At 36.6% G+C, this 17,179-nt stretch overlaps 1 protein-coding gene across 4 annotated transcripts in view; it reads left to right on the top strand.

Moving 5' to 3' along the window:
* The window catches only part of ABI3BP (ABI family member 3 binding protein), a 268,734-nt gene that overhangs the window by 134,340 nt on the left and 117,215 nt on the right, over nt 1-17,179 (top strand). For 2 of the 4 annotated variants that reach the window (XM_047723248.1, XM_047723232.1), the window contains exons 15-22: nt 6,432-6,497; nt 7,660-7,734; nt 8,281-8,355; nt 9,218-9,292; nt 10,203-10,274; nt 11,178-11,252; nt 16,332-16,367; nt 17,044-17,124. In XM_047723248.1, coding sequence (XP_047579204.1) covers nt 6,432-6,497; nt 7,660-7,734; nt 8,281-8,355; nt 9,218-9,292; nt 10,203-10,274; nt 11,178-11,252; nt 16,332-16,367; nt 17,044-17,124 — 555 coding nt within the window. The remainder of the gene's footprint in view (nt 1-6,431; nt 6,498-7,659; nt 7,735-8,280; nt 8,356-9,217; nt 9,293-10,202; nt 10,275-11,177; nt 11,253-16,331; nt 16,368-17,043; nt 17,125-17,179) is intronic. The other 2 variants (XM_047723222.1, XM_047723241.1) reach the window with 2 other exon arrangements.

Here is a 17,179-nt window from a genome sequence, read left to right as displayed (position 1 = left end):
TATTTTATTTATTTGACAGAGAGTTAGAGAGAGAGTACAAGTAAGCAGAGCGTCAGGGAGAGGGGGAGAGAGAAGCAGGCTCTCTGTTGAGCAGGGATCCTGATGTGGGGCTCGATCCCAGGACCCTGGAATCATGACCCGAGCTGAAGGCAGCCGCTTAACCAACTGAGCCACCCAGGCGCCCCTCTTTAAAGATTTTTTAAAAGATTTTGTTTATTTGAGAGAGAAAGAGAGAGATTGTGCATGAATAGCGGGGAGGAACAGAAGAAGAGGGATAAGCAGATTCTGTGATGAGTGAGGATCCCTCAACCCTGAGATCACGACCTGAGCCAAAATGAAGAGTTAACCAAATGAGCCACCCAGGTGCCCCTGGAATATATACTTCTTAAAATAAGTTCTATGTTAAAAGGAAGTTGGCCACATTTTAGAAATACTTAAGTGCTTGTTACAATGGTTCAGAAAAGTACATTTTTCTGATGATGCAATAGAATAGTCTTAATTTCTATTGGTAAGTGACCAGTTGACTTTGATTTCTGTGTTACTCTAGAGTGAGTTCTAGAAGAGCTCTCAGTAGCTTCCACTCATCACAAGGAATTATGCATTTGCATGCATGTGCATGTACTTGTTGGATTTCTCTCTTCACTGGAATAATGTAGTCTTGTATTTGGACAAATTAGTATTTGTTTTCTATTAAGAGATTCAAAGTGTTGTATGTATACCATCATATTGATCCTCCCAAAGTCCGTGGAAGTAAAGGGAACTATCATTTTCTTTTAAGGAGGTAAGTGAGAGGCTTGTCCCTGAATGGGTGGAGGAGCAAAACAAGATCCTCATTCATTTCTTTCCTAAGCTTCTCTTTAACAAAGCATTCCAAGTTAAGAGTGAAACAATGTCATACAGCTTGCTTTGAAATTTTTTGTTGAACAGCTTCCCAACAGAGTTAATTAAATGTTATTAGGTCCAGGTGCCTTCTAGAATTTTAAGAAACATTAAGTGGTCTGTGAGAAAGGTTGTCCAGTTTCTGAAGTTCAATCTTATTGCGAATGCGATCACTAATCTTTGAACTACAGAGTGAGACAAAGCTGGATTAATAACTAACTCAACTGTCTAGCAGTTATGTGACTATAGACAAGTGATTTAACCTCTTAGAGCCTCAGTTTCCATATGTACATTTTTTCATTGGGTTGTTATGTCTTAGAACTGATGTGTAAAAAGAAAATAGTGTGTAAATCACTAAATCTAATTCACAGATTCACAGTACATGAGAGATGCCCTATAATCTTTTCCTTAATACAGTGGACTCTTGGAATGAATGCATCCTCTTTCCACCACACTGTCCGTGCCAACCTTCCTGAATTGCCACAGACATCCAATAGTAATAATAATACAATAACAACAAAGTACCAAAAAGAAAGGAATGAAGGAAGAAGAAGGAAGAAAATAAAAAGACTCTAAGCTCATATAATGATTCTTGAGTCTTCATTTCACTTGTTTGAATGTTTTTTATGAGGAATGGAAAGGATATGTGCATTGTTATATAAAGAGATCCTGCTCCTCATGGAATGGTCCGATGTCCTATTCCCATGGCAAGAAAGTATCACACAGCCACACTGTTGTGTTAGAGTCACAGCCTGAATCATTCTATAAACTCTGGACCCTTTCTAGGCTCAGGGAGTAAAATGATGCATGACCAACTAGTTGTGTTTTTCCATGGGCATCAGAGATGGGAGAAGCAGCCTAAATGCTGTGTCTATATCATCCCACAGCTGGGGCACATGAATGATTTCTAACGGCCTTTATATCATTGGAGGGGGAGGATGGAAATCAGCTTTTCGTTTCTGGCTTCATAATGTCATCAGTGTTAAGCCTCTTTAACTTCCTTGATCATCCCCTTAAGAAGACTTAGTCTCAGGAGAGATTTAAAGCCCAATTCAAACAAAGAAAATGGTTTCTTTTTATAACCCAAGATGATTCGACATGTTTACTTTCATCCTCAGAAAATTCTCCTGCCTATTCTTTCCCCAGCATATCCAGACTAACTGATTTTTCCCTCCAAATGTACTGTGAATGAGTGCTAAGATGACTCCTTCTTCTGACATAATTTCTTCCCCTTGAACAACTAACAGTTCTCTTTAGAGGCTCGCTCTTGACAAGAGAGTCCAAACTGGAGACAGTCAGCCTCAGTCTCTTCATTCAAATCCACTTTGGGAATCCACTAATTATTTTCTGTACTTTGTAGAACTTCAGTAAATTACAATATGCACTTCAGCTCTCAAATCATTTAAAGACCTGAAAGCTGAATGACCAGCACCCCCTAGGAGTGGTATAATGGTTGGAATGTTGTGGCCACAGGTGGTTTGCTCGGAGTGGTTGAAAAGAGATGGAACTCTCTGCATTTGGACCCTGCAGCCTCCCTGTGAGGTGATGATGAGCACGGGATCTGGCCCACCCAGCTAGATGAAGCCCTAGAGAGGGAGAAAAGTAGGGATGAGTGGTGGTGTTGATGCTCTGAGAGTCAGAAAATAGGATTCAAGGGCAGCAGATGGTTTACAGATTTACTTTGAGATTTACAGCATCAGTCTTTGGTTTTGCTTCAGGAACATTTTCTTGTAGGCACTGTTTTCACAAATTTCAAGGCCAACCGGAGAGGTATTTTATTTTTCCACGAACTGAGGAAAGCATTATTTATTTATTTCAACAGTCCTGAGAACTCTGTGTGTGGTGTTCCTAAATGCTTTTCTCGTCTGGCTGTTTATTGATAGCCTGTAGTATTTTCCCATTGCTCCTTCATATATGTTCTTAGGTTCTATTTCCATGGCAAGGGATGGCCACATAAGCATGTGGCAGGTAATTAATTGTGTAGTAGAGGAAGAGATCTGTGTGTGCATGTATGTGTATCATAAGATAATTAAAGGGGCCTATTCATTTATTTGCATTTGTCCCCACCAAGAACATAAACTACCCAGCTGTCAAACCACTATTTTTTTCACTATAATGGCCATCTTGCAGGTCAACTCTATTAATTCTATTAATTAATAGAATGATTATTTCTTTTAATTTTATTGAGTCTCTACCATGTACCAGACTCTTGGGCAAAATAAACCTTGGGGTGCCTATTGAACATGACTGATGTAATCCCTGTCCTAATGAGATCTTTCATCTAAGAATTTGTTTAAAAAGGAAAGTCTTTCACATGGTTACCAATATTCATGGAATTTGAATAAAATACATTGATAAATTCTTGGTAATTGGAAATGCTTTATCTGTGTGCCATCATATGTTTCCAGAGCAATACCAGAGCATTTTTATGATAGAATTTGCATCTAATCAGTTTTTAAAAACTAAAGCAACCAACAACACATAAACTAGCAGTGTGGTTTTAGAAAGTTGTGAGCAAATAAGAAAATGATTCTATGCCTTATTTCATACCACTGCTTTTTCTGAAAAATACAAAAGTAAAATTTGGTTATTAGTCATTACTATTTTTTTTAAAGAAAGTTAATAATTGCTTTTTCTTGGGGTGCTTGGGTGGTTCAGTGGGTTAAAGCCTCTGCCTTCGGCTCAGGTCATGATCCCAGAGTCCTGGGATCGAGCCCCGCATCGGGCTCTCTGCTCAGCGGGGAGCCTTCCCTCTCTGCCTACTTGTGATCTCTGTCAAATAAATAAATAAAATCTATTTTAAAATTTTTTAATTATTATTTTTAAAAAATAATAATTTCTTTTTCTAACCTTTGAATTGAACTACCTATTTTACTTGCATTAGATTGGTTCTGCAACTTTTGGTCCAATTTCTGTTCTGTGAATACAAGATGAGAGAATCTGCTTAATGTCACATAGGAGCATTTCACCCACTGAAGTAAACATTGGTGATAGAAGGTGTTTGCCTAATGCATCATAGCATGTAGAGTGTCCAACAAATAGAAAGGTTTGCTTTGAACTCTTAGCTATCTATCACTTTCATAGCTGGAGTAGCATTGTAAAAAGCCAGGGATGTCTAACCATTTCATACATTTTATTCTGGTACAGAAATACATGTATAGTAATTTTGGAAGGCAGCTATGCTCACCACTATATCACCAACGCAGACTGTATAGGAATTTTGTAACAAAATCAAGAACTGTTGATTTTTAGGGAACTCCATTCCTGACACTGTTCTTTCCTCAAACATCTATACTCCAGAGTCATAAAAACATGTTCAACCCATGAGCCAAGCGAGATGATAGTGTGTCTCTCAAAGCTGCCCAAAGAGCATAAAACTACTAGCAAGCGGTGTCTGTGAATAGTTAGCTCTCTTGTTCTTAACTTACTCAACTCTCGGGAACTCCAGAAATGGAAATAGCTGGGACCAAGCCTCCTGGCAGATGTGTTATTTTAGTCTTAAGTATATTTGAAAAAATGTTTGGAAGTTAGAGGTCCCTGACATTTGGGAAGTTCCCAACATGAGCCACAATGGCCATCGGATGCTAGAAAGAGGGTTTCTTTCTCTACTATACGCCTTCTAGGAATAACATGAGGGAAGATGGCAGCCTGGCTTGGAACCTCCAGAATGAAAGTAGAAAGAGGGCAAATGAATACCTCTTGGGACAAAAAGTACAGAATCGAAGAAAGCTGGTTCAGTGTTACTAGATAATAGGGGAAATGTGGGACTTTGTGTAATAGACAGTTGCCTTTTTCAAAAGCAAGCACCAATATAAATAAAAGTCAAACTATTTAGTCATAATTTCTGGTATGAGAAGTTGAAATACAAGTTGGTAAAATTTTCCAAACTTGTTTAGAATCAGACAGAGCTGACTTTGCTAGATCCATGACTTGAAATTGGCTTAAATCAAATCTCAGATCAGCAACTGCCAGCATTTTTGTCCTTTAAAAGGTCAATCATTCTTGGGGTGCCTGGGTGACTCAGCCAGTTAAGCAGCTGCCTTTGGCTCAGGTCACGATTCTGGGGTGCTGGGGAGCCTGCTTCTGCCTCTCCCTCTGTACCGCCCCCCACTCATGCCCTCTTTCTGTCAAATAAATAAATCTTCCCAAAAAAGTCAATTGTTCTTATCTGACCCTTTAAAATTGTAGCTAAACACAAGAAAAAACCTTGCATCACAATGTAATAGATCTTCTCTTAGAACGTTTGCATGACTCATAATGTTCTTTCCATTTTTTGAAGATTTTGCAAAGGAGTAGACTCCTCTTCACAAAATGAAATCTGTTTCCTGCTTCTTTCGTGTGTGGTGCAGTATGAACGGCCTCTCTGTCTTAGAGTGTGTCCCACAGTGCGATATTATCTTTCTTAAACCTTCAACTAGCACTGGCTCAAAATCACTACAATGTCCCTGAACTACAAGTTAACCACTGAGTAAATTTTCCTGTGAATTTCCATATAGCCATTCTGAATGGGGAACGAAAGTAACATCTACCTCATAACGATTAATGCTTTGTGTACACCTCTCATTCTCTTAGTGACAGCTCCTTGTGCAGAAAAGAGAGCATTTTTATTTTGATGCTGTTCTTGCTTACAGATTCTGTGCTTACATGGACATGAAGTGTATCCCTTTGTTAAAATCAACCATTATTTTTAAGGTCACCCTCCCTGCTCGCTTTATTTTACGTAGTGTGTGAAATTGATCCTGAAATCCACCTAGACTGTAGAAGGACTACAAGGAATATAGAAAGAAAGCTGCTTCTAGGTAAAGAGGCAGGAGGTGTGGTACAAGAGGAAAGGCCGGATCTTAACTCGGCTCTTTCTGGCCCTGTTAATGGGGTGGAAAATATGCTGAGCTTGACCGTCCCAGTGTGGGACCACCTGCAAATGTCTTCACCACTGTGAATGTCACCTTTGTTGTCTAGGAAACAGAGAAAGCACCCCATTATCTAGAAAGTGAGGATGATGCCTACCTCACCGGTTTCTCAGGGATGTTGAGAGGGTTAAATAAGCCAATCGGTGAGAAATTACTATGCAAATTGAAAAGTACGGTCCCAACATAAGATTCCATGATGGTAACTTTCACTAGGTAGAAAGACCAAGCAGTAGACTCAGTGTAAAAAGCTTTAATGTGACCGCTTTTTCCTTCTTTGGAAATCTCTCCTCAAATTGCTTCTAGCTCATATATGTTTATATTCTTTGAAGCTCTTTGATTTAGAGCTGGTACCACTTCATTATAAATACATAGCACTATGCACACATCACCCTTAAGACCAGTGTCCAGGTTCACTGGAGAAAAGCCTTTAGTTCGGGGCAGGGGTGGGGGGCGGTGAGGGAGACTGGAGGCAAGCCTCAGTGATTGCTTATGCATTAGTGACAAGACAAGTAGCCCAAAGCTAAAACTCACTAACGTCTACATGAGACTCCCTTGTAACCAGCATTAAATTATGTCATGAAATCTTTTAAAATTCATCAAAATTAACATCTTCTCTTTTGTTTTACCTTTTCTTTTTAAAAGCCACTTATGATGTTTTCTCAAGCCCTGCGACATCAGATGAGCCTGAAATGTCAGAACCCCACACAGGTATATCCAGCTTCTCAGGGCTTTCTTTGGATGCGAGACCATTCTGACAGCACTATACCTAGTTCCTGCTTTAATTTTGCAGAGGGAGGAAGCACACTCTTTGGACCTCTGCAGGGGAATGTGGCAGTCTGTGTCCAGGAGGTGTAGCCCACCCATTTCTCTGTTGAGCCATTATCTCTTTATCACTATCAGTAATAAGCTCTGCCACGTGTGGGAGATGCACATAGATTTGGTTGCTACTGAGCCAAAGTCATGAAATAGCCCTATTGCTCTCTTATCAATATCATTCCAAAAAAGTTTTAGATTCTTAGAGAGTTTTCTGTAGAGCAGTGGTTCTCAAATGCAGAAGACTTTTCTCTAGGCATTTGGCAACGGCCAAAGATATTGTTCATTGTCACAACTGGGGAAGGTGGTACTGACATCTAGTGGAGGGAGACCAGGGATACTGCCAAACCCCTGCAAATATACAGGACAGCCTCCCTACAGGACCCCCCACCCCCAACAAGGAATTATCCAGTCCTAAAGGGCTATGGTGCTGAGGTGAGAAATCCTGTTCTAGAGCCATCATGTCATTCGTCTGTGGAAGTCCAGTTGGGTCTAATCTTTGACATTCACTTACTGATCCTTCTACAAATGAGTTTAACTCAATCTAACAGTTCCTTCTAGCAAGTGTTCATTAAGCATCTACTAAACTAGGTACTGTGAGAGATTCAGAGTAAATAGGACTGGTCTCTGCTAGACATAGCTATATATCTGATATTTTTTATATATTTAGCCTCATCATAGCATTTTTGTGCCATGATAAAGGTAAATAATTTTGAATAGCAACAGAAAATAAGGGGAAAAAATGAAATAGAATGCTGAGTGAATTCAGCTAGTAGTTAAGAAATAAAAATGGGAAACCAGAAAAACCAGTTGAAAACAAGTTAAATATATGCAACATTGTTTTTATCATGGTTTTTAATGTTTAAAGTATGTTTGTTTTTTTAAAAGTGAGTTCCTCTTCCGCTCCTAATGAATCACTAGTTTAAAAATGTTGGTCCACTCTCTTTCAACTGTTCTTGATACTTTTTCCCATATGAGGCATAATTTGTTACTCATGAATTTGTATTTTATTCTTGGGGCCTTCTGCTTTTATAAATGTTGACATTTATTCCAACAGCAACAAGTGATCCATTTCTGGATTCTGTCCCACCTAAAACTTCTAGAACTCTTGAACAGCCAAGGGCAACACTGGGTAATGTTTTTAACAGAAAAATCCTACTTTGTTTTCCATCAAAAGAAAATCCATGTGAATGCCATTCTTCCAAGTGACCATTTCATTCCATCACATCTAATCATTTATTTCATTTTTACTTCTGAATGTATTTTTTTTCTTGTAATGCAGGCATCTTATGTTGCATTTGGGGCATTCTCTCTCTCTCTCTTGAACTATAATAGATCATTTTTTTCCATCCTTAAAGGAATGAAAAGCTTTGAAAATTGCATGGACCTCTTCATCATCCATATCATCCCATCTCATTCATGTGTTTGTGGCCCGTATCACCTCTCTTCCATGCGTTGACCCTGCCCGAAGTCTGCCACTGAAAAATTGTCATTCTGATCTCTTCTCTTCTTTAAATCATTATTTCATCTACCAGCTTTCAAGACTATATGCATTTTTCATTCTTAGTCATGTACGTGTAGCATGTGCTTTGCAATACCATCTAAAAGCATGTTAAAACTCCTAAAATACCTCATTTTAACTGGAATTACTTGGTGGGTGGGGTGTTTGTATTTTCAGCTCCAAGTGAAACACCATTTGTTTCTCAAAAATTGGAAATCTTTACAAGTCCTGAAATGCCACCTACAACACCTGGTAACTAATGACATTTTTATGGTTGTGTACTTTGAAAGAACAGATAAAGTGTCAAGAAAAGAATCAGTTTTGTTGGACTTCAGAGTATTTTCGTAGTAAACATTCCCTTTCATTCTCTGTCATGAAATTCTTCCAAAAACTGGGTTATCTGTCGGACTGCCTTGTGATAATTCTCAAAGGATTTCCATAATCTTGGTGTCCATGTGTTTTAAGAATTATTTTCTTTCTGTAATCCTTTCCACTTTGCTTACCAGAAAGTTGCAATGGAATTACAGATGATAATTATTTTATAATATATTCCTTCTATTTAGCCCACGTCAATACCACCTGGTCAGAGTATTTTTCTCTACGTAGTTTAAATATAAAGAGCACCATGTAGGTTCTGCAATGAGGAATGATGGGTAAGAGAAGTAACACAGTCTATATGCTATTATAGAACATTATTTGAATAATGAAGTTCATTAACTCTTGCTGAGGTTAGTCATGAGCTACAGAATTAAAGAGGTTCTGAACTTCCATTCTCTAAATCCCAAATGTTTGTGCTTCTCCCCTATTGTTCAGTAAATTATCTTTTGAGTTCTTAACTCTACTTTGTGTTCTTAAATCCCTTAAGAGTGCCCACTTCCCAGTACATTTAGCTCAACAATGTACCTTTGGTTTTTATATGGACAGTTAATTCATTTTGGCCCCAAAACACCACATTGATTGAACCCCTACTGTGTAGAAAGCACAGTGCTAGACATTCTGGAGATACAAAGAAATAAAAAGTAGTTCTTGTATTCAAGTTTACAAATTTACAGTTATAACCTGATTGGTCCCTGCAAAATATTATTTATCAAAGCTATATTAAATCTTCTTTCAGCTGCCCAGCAAACTACGTCTATCCCTTCTACACCTAAACGACGTGTCAGACCCAAAAAACCAAGAACAAAACCTGGTAAATAACTGCCTCTTTAACCTCTCAGGATATTTAATTCCAAATAGAGAATGTCCATCTCCTTATCATAAAAAGAGGTTATGTGATTCTATAGGTTAAATGTCTATGGGTCTTACAAAATTTGAAATTAAGTGAAGATGAATAAATCAAAATAACAAATTAATTTTCAATACTACATTATTTAAAATTATTTCAGTGATGTTTGTACATGTGAATTTTGGTATAAACCCAGAAGCAGGTACTAATGTCACTGTGTTAGAAAGTAAGATTTAATGAAATTTGTTTCCTTGGTATGTATGGATATTTAGGTGTTTATTAGGCTGACAGTTCTTGTTTTGTGTGCCAGCAGTATTTTCAGCTTTGAACTGGGGCTGTGGCTCACAGGAGAGACCATGACTCCCTCTGTCCAATTGCTTATCATCTTAGAGAGATCATACAGCATAAAGAGTGAGAATCAAAATGAAACTATACAATCTGCTTATGAGGCTATAATACTTGTGTGGAATACAGAAAAAAGAAAGAGTTGAGGATGTAAGTCTCAAAATATGTGCAGGGTTCAGACAAATTTGAAGGTGGAGGGAACAACATAAGCATACATTATAGCACAGAATTTGCATGGTACAGCTAGCTTCCCCGGAGGTAATTTTTTCATTGTCAGATAACACACTCAGAATCATGCTCAACAAATCAAGTTTTTGCTTATTCCATGGTAGAATAAATACAGTTTTTTATAGCGTTTACTACTATGACTGAACTTATAAATTCTTTCCCAAAACTTGTACTCACTGTATTTGTAAACACTAACAGCTAAATATGGCAGGATTTCAAAAGGGTCATTCGGTTCTTCTGGGGATGATATCTTTTTATTGCCTCTAGGAATCTTAATTTTTTTTTTCCTTTCCATCATCAGAAAGAACCACAAGTCCTGGAACAGTTACACCTAAAATTCCTAAAATCCCTGAATCTACACAGACAACACTGGGTAATGATATGTCCTTGGTAGATGGCTTACTTCATTTTGACATGAAAATTCAATGCCTTAGCTTTTGTGTAATGTCTCAGTCTCTCTTCTATTAGGTCATTTTAACAGTACTGAGAATCTCATAAAGTACAACAGCTTGGTGACTTTTGTGATTTTCAATAGTTGGCCTCATAGCCAGCACATGTGAACTCAGCATCATATATTATCCTGTACCTTGGAAAGCGGGCAAACCACTGCTGCCTTCTCCTCTTCCATCCACCATTGTATGTGAAGTGGAGTCTTAGACACAGTACTCCATTTTTTATTTATTTATTTTTTTTTTTGAGGGAGGCCCTCAAGTTCAAATTCAGACTTCTTTTGGAGGAATAGTAGTCTATTATGATGTTAGTAGAATTTCTTTGTACTATAGACCATGGCATTTTACTTATCAGTGATTATTCATTTTAAAACATGCCTAAAGTCTTGGATATGGCTGAGAAATATGAAGTAAGGGTACAAAATTATTATACTGATTTTTTTTTTAAATAATGGATTAGAATAATTGCCTTTGTGTAGTTATTGTGGCTATTTGTAACAATGCTATTTCTGTTCAAATATACTCTTGAAATGCTTTTTCTGAATCAGATGCAAATTTATCACTGTTTCCTGTTAGATACTTGTCTGTGAAAATGTCTTCACAGACATTTTGACTTGTCTGTGAAAATTTCAATTTTCAATTGAAATTATTGAAATTTCAATATTTCAATAATATTGAAAGAATATTCCATTCTTTCAATGGAATAGTTCCAAAAAATGTCTAAGATGATGCATTCATTCCACTTAAAGTATAGGTTTTCCTTTTGAGGTTTTAGACACTGAAATGCTTAAATATTGATTTTTCAATTATTTTCTTTACTTTTCCAGCTCCCAGTAAAACACCATTTATTTCTTTGAAACCTAAAATTCCTCTCACCCCAGAAGGGACACCCACCAAACCTGGTAATTACCCAAACCTTTTTTTTTTTTTTTTTCCAAAAGTAGGATTAAAAAATTGTTTCATGTCACTCTTTGGAGCAAGAACTTCTGATTTATATTTTGTTATTTGATACAGTTTTTACACAGAAAGTGCAAAAATGAAATGCAATGATCTCATTATAACCAGCCCCTCTGATATTATCATAGTGTTGCCCTGAGCTTTTGGGTGGATCATTCTGTTCATGAACATCACAGAGAAAATACAGAAATAGAGTGAAGGGAGTGATTGAGGACTCCCTTGTCTAGGACTACGAAATAATTTCCAATACCAGAGTGGACTGGAATTCTGATCACACTGAATAATAGCTTTTCAGCCTGAAAGGGGGGAAGTGTTTCCAGCCCCTAAAAACTCTGCCCTTGTTTTAAGACTTCTCGTTCTCCAGCTGCAAGATTGGAAAGAGTGGGATTTTCCCAATGCTCCATGATTTACTTTCTGAAATGAAACTGATTTCTGAATACTGACTTTTGTTTATTTCTCAGGCCTAATAACGGTGTTTTGCTGAAGAGAAGAAGTCTCTTTTGCAGGGCAAGGTTATTGCATTTATGTGATTAATAACAGAGATATTCCCCTGCCTTTAGATGGCAGGACATACTGAATGACCAAGTTTTCATTTTTTTTTTTCTGTTTATCCAGAGTCTATACAGCAGTTTAAATGTTGACTTCTAGGTTCCCCTTATACTCAGGAAGTCTGTCAATACAAATCATTTTCCTCCAAATTTTAAACTTATCTTCAGGGTTTTTCTCACTGTCACGTTCTATGGATTTTTCACTAATGGGTGTTCACAAAGTACAATCATTAAAACAAACGATTTTCTACATAAATGGGCATGATTTATTTTTTTGCAGTGAAATGGGCAAGGAAGAAAAATGTAATTGCTCAGAAAAAAGAATTCTCAAGACTCCCTTTAAAGAGGCAGTGAGATTTCCAGGTGTAGGTGTCAGACTGGAGGAAATTAGGGATTAGGCAAAGGGAGTGTAGTTGATGCTGTGACTATGGGTGAGGTCTCCAAGTCAGAGAAATGGAATGAAGTTTCACTCTTACCCAGAGGGGTTATTTGGAGAAAGAAGTATAGCTAATGAAACTCAAGAGCTCTAACAGTTTAAATCAAAGAACTTCGACAGCTATATGAGAGAAGGGCTTAATGTACATTTGTTTAAAAATCATGCTTAGAGGGCTTTGGAATAAGGTTATAACTATTATGCTGTACTTTGAAGAGAAGGTTATTATCTAGCAGATTGGAAAAATATTACCATGTGTTTAGACCACCAAATTTAAATAAATGTCTCTCTAATCTAAGTATTTCTGTTATTACAAGATAAAATCTGAAAAGACAAAAAAAAGCCTTCAGATGTTCTTAAGAGTTTAAACATAGTTACATTAGTAATTTCACTGGTTTCTAAAGAATGATTTATAAGAAATTCACTCATACAAGTAAGGGGAGAGGATGTGTTCTTATTCTAAGCTCTTCGAGCAAAAAGACTTCTTCGATTCGACATTTTCTTTTAACATGTGGCAAATTATTTGGAAGCCAATGAGTTTTATATTCCTCTGATTTCTACTTTCTGATCACCTAAGAAAAGCCTCGCTTTCCCCCTTCGTATCAAGTATTGGGACTTCAGAATCTGTACCTACATTTACATCCACTTAAGTTGACCACCACTGGTCTGAGGCAACACAGAGTAATGGATCTCTGCAAAGCGGTGCTTGGGTTCTAGCTTTTTAAAATGTATTTATTTTTACTTAAGGGCAGGCCACCATTATAGCTCTGTGGAAGATTTCTGTCACTAGCCAAGGTTCAGGAGAGCAAATAAACCACCAAAACTTTTTTATTTGAGTGATTCATTGCCTTCCCCAGCCCTCTCCTCACATGCTGCTATTTTTCCATCTCATTTTCCCTGCAGATTGCTTGCTTTTCCTTTGGTTTTCCTTTGTGGTTACACTAATGAGTAAAAACCCACATTGGGTTTGGCTTGTTTTATAAGCATAATCCACTGCTTTCTTGAAAATCCCACCATGTACCATGTCCCAACTTGTCTGCCTCGTCCAGCGAGAAGTGCTTCCTTCACAGTTAATCTTTAAGATGGTGGTGACATTTGGCTCTTCAGGCTTTTAACAGGCTGGAAAGAGAGAGAGAGAGAGACCTCTAATTATAGGTATTTTTTTTAACACAGTTCTCTGACACAGTGGATAGAAGTATAAATTTTTCTCATTGTTAGTCACAAATCTGGGAGCCAGGTGTATTTTTCTTTTGTGCTGAGGTGAGTGGTGTAGTTATTTGCATGCCACTTAACATTTTTATTCCTTTACACATAGTACCTTAAAATTGTAAATTAGAGGAAATCTTATCAGAAGATGTACTTGCTTTTAATAAAACCCTGACATTAGTATTTCTAGGTACAGGTGAATTAGACGCTTAATTGAGGGCCTCCATACCTATTTGGTTTCCATTTCAGTGAGGAACTCAAAAATACAGATTTTTGTTTATAAAATTCATAAGACCACATTTTTTAATCTCTGTAAATTTTAAAGATGCTACAAGTAGCAAATTTTACTTTTTCACAGTTTAAGAAGGCAACTTGGTAGAAATTAAGACATGAATTACATCCTCAAAATTTCAAAAAGAATTTTTGTTTCCTATTTTCAGATATGGACTTTTTTGACAGTTATTATATTTAATGTATTAATGTACTATTTATTTAGCCTATGTCCTGTAGAATCCGAGACACCCAGACTCCTCCCACCCTCTCTCTCTTTTTCTCTCTCGTTCTTTCTTACGTGCACACACACACACACACACACACACACACACACACAAACACAATTTTTGCCTTGCTATGTGTACTTCAGTCTGATATATCACTTCGGCTTTGCAGTTTATCTGTTTTAATCTACTTCTGGATAAGTTCTTGAGAAATGAAAAAGAAAAATTTTTTTTTTTTGCCACAGACATGCTAATGAACAATGCCACCTTTCCATAACACCTTGTATCTATTATACATGGCTTTCAGAATAAATGAAAATTCTCTACCTGTAAAATTTTTTGTTATATTTTCTATATTTTAGATACTATAGAGTCTCTATCTACTTCTCCAAATCCTTCCACGGCCCCTAGTCCAGAAACATCATCCTGGTAAATGTAGTCTAAAAAATATAACTGACAAAATGATTTAAATTCTTTTAAGCTGGTTGGTGGGTGCCATGTTAATTAATTTTTCTGTAGGAAAAAAATGACAAAGAATCTTCACTTTTTTCTGTTTTGGAGATTGAGTTCCTTTTTTATCTTCTTCTTGAAAGAAAAGAATTCTTTTTGTTCTGTAGAATAAGAAATCTATTGGATAATCTTTTTAAAAGCATAAACAGATATTGTAACCAAACTATATTCAGCACAAAGTATCATTTACTTACTGCCAATTTGAAAAACATTAGAAGGATTGTTATCTTTCAGAATATTTAAATAATATTTTTATTTAATTTGTTCACTGATGAAATCTGAGATTAGTTTTTGACTTCTTTGATTTGCTAACAAGAATGGAATAAATTTCATATGTAAACCAATTTGTTCACCAGTAATAAATACTAGTAAATATGAGGAACTATATGAACCATCAAGGCCCTTTTTACCTTTTTAGACCATATATTCAATTCTTTTTTTTTTTTTTTTTTTTTTTTTTTGGTGAAAGAATATCAGATCCAGCCAGGCTGAAAAATCACCCAAAACTAACAGATCTCAGACCTGGCTATAGGTCTGTTGGGTCTCTTGCCTCTTCCTACTTCCTTGGACGAATCTGACCATCCTAATTGAAAACAAATTGGCAGGTGATGGGACACTCTGGCCAGCTTTTGAGAGGCTACCCTGACCTTGCCTTAAAGCTGTATCTCCTCAGGCACTAGGAAGAATCTTCAGAATATTAGGTAGTGGAGAAAATAGCTAAAAATCAACAAAAACCAGAATTCTCAATTTTTGCTTTTATTGTGGTTTGTGGAAAGGATGTGGAGTGATCTTTAGTGTAATAAGCCATAAAACCTGATTGTTCACCAGTGAGAGAATAGCTTTTAGAGTAAAGGACATTTAATTTTTCTGTCTTAAATGGTGATCTTTAGCATTGCCTTTGATAATAATTATTTTATTGCAGCCCCAGAACCTCAGACTCTACCACCATCACAGTCAACTCTAGTCAACCACCAACTACAGTCAACACAGTTAACTCTATTAATGAAGTTTCCTTTGATGAGTGAAAAAGAAACCTCTTCCTTAGGACCCTTTATGTTCAATTTTGTCCTTACCTTGGGCTCTTTAAAAATTTGTCCTTCAGGTCTTCATTTCAGCCATATGGTCAGATGATACACTCTTTGTTTTTGCTTAACTAAGCAGAGGCTCTAGAAGCCATGCCAATTTTGATTGAACACATGCTCAGTCGTCCTCCTTATATTTGAGCACTGTGTCCCAAGCTTGTTTTAACCTAGTTGTTTCCAGTGGAGGACCTTGGCTTCCCTCTTTTTGTAGACATTTTTGTGTTTTCACATTCAGAGGTGTTTATCTTATTTTCAAAACTCTAACATTCACAGATTTTCTTGAAAAGTAGTAGGATCTTCCCAGATATAAATATCCTGATGTGTCACTGGGTAATTCATTAAGAGAAATAGAAAAACTAACCCCAATATTTATAGCTTCTTTTTCTTCAGAAGAGCAAGAAATGTGTTCTTCTGGTGCCATCCTGGCCAATTACCCATATTTTCCTTCATAACACAAACTGTTGGTCACTTTAGGGCATTCATGTCTTCCTGAGAACCATGCCTTCGTTTGTTTTTTTCCATTTCTCCTTCCAAACTTAGCTGACAAGACTACATTTTTTTTCATTTTGTCTAAAAACACAGGAATCTATTTGAATAAAAAAGGACTATCTCACATGGATTAAAGTTTCACTATTTATATATAATCACTCAACTTGGTAATTAGAAATCAAGAATTTTTCATATCTAAAGGTTTTATCATTTTTCCTTTGATTTTTATTCCTTCCTGATGGTTTTCATGCACTCCTAGCACCTGGAACTCTGGAAACAAAACCTTCGACATTAGGTAATGCAGTTATGGAGCAAATGAGCTTTGTTTCCTCTTTTCCTGTCTGTTGGTATCTTTAGTAATAGGCTCACATTAATAGATTCATCCACTGATATCCCTTTTGTGTCTGTGTTCTTTGTTCTTAATTGCAGAGAAAAAAAAATTCTTTAGTTTTATAAACTGTATCTCATTTTTAGAAAGCATTCCTTGAAATAATTTCTGAATTCAAAACCTTTCTATACATGCTATTAACTTGTAAAGTTTTTAATGCTAAATGAAAAATTCCTTTTGAATCTTGGGCAAAATAAAGTTTAATTTGTGTCCCTAGTGGCTCCTTAAAGGTGTCTTTCTCATGTTCTTGTTAAACATACACCTTCAAAACTTTCAGGAGACTGTCTTCTCTAAGCTTTACAAAGTTTTGAGTTTTCCATCTCAAAATGGAAGAATAAGGAGATCTTTAACATATACATATATATATGTTTTATATATATGTATATGTATTTATATGTACATGTATATATGTACATGTTAAAGACCTCATTTAACTGGGTAAATGATGATAAAATTTTGCAAAACAGAAGGATATATACCCACAATAAATCAAAGAACTTAAATATGCTTTTAAGATATATTTAGTATTATCAGTTTTTAGAGCTACTGCTCTTGTATTAACTAGCTAATTTTCTTTCTTCAGCTCCACCAAAGACCAAACGACCAGGTCGTCGCCCCCGTCCTAAAACCACACCTAGTCCAGATGTGCCCAAGTCCAAACCTGGTAAATGTGATGTTCAGGGTTCCAGTAAGCATAGAAAATGGAATATGGTAGCTTC

Source organism: Lutra lutra, chromosome 1 (genome assembly GCF_902655055.1).
Source record: "Lutra lutra chromosome 1, mLutLut1.2, whole genome shotgun sequence".
NCBI classification, from domain to species: Eukaryota; Metazoa; Chordata; class Mammalia; order Carnivora; family Mustelidae; genus Lutra; species Lutra lutra.
The sequence above is the reverse complement of the archived record's forward strand: the minus strand, read 5'-3'. Positions and strand labels throughout refer to the sequence as shown.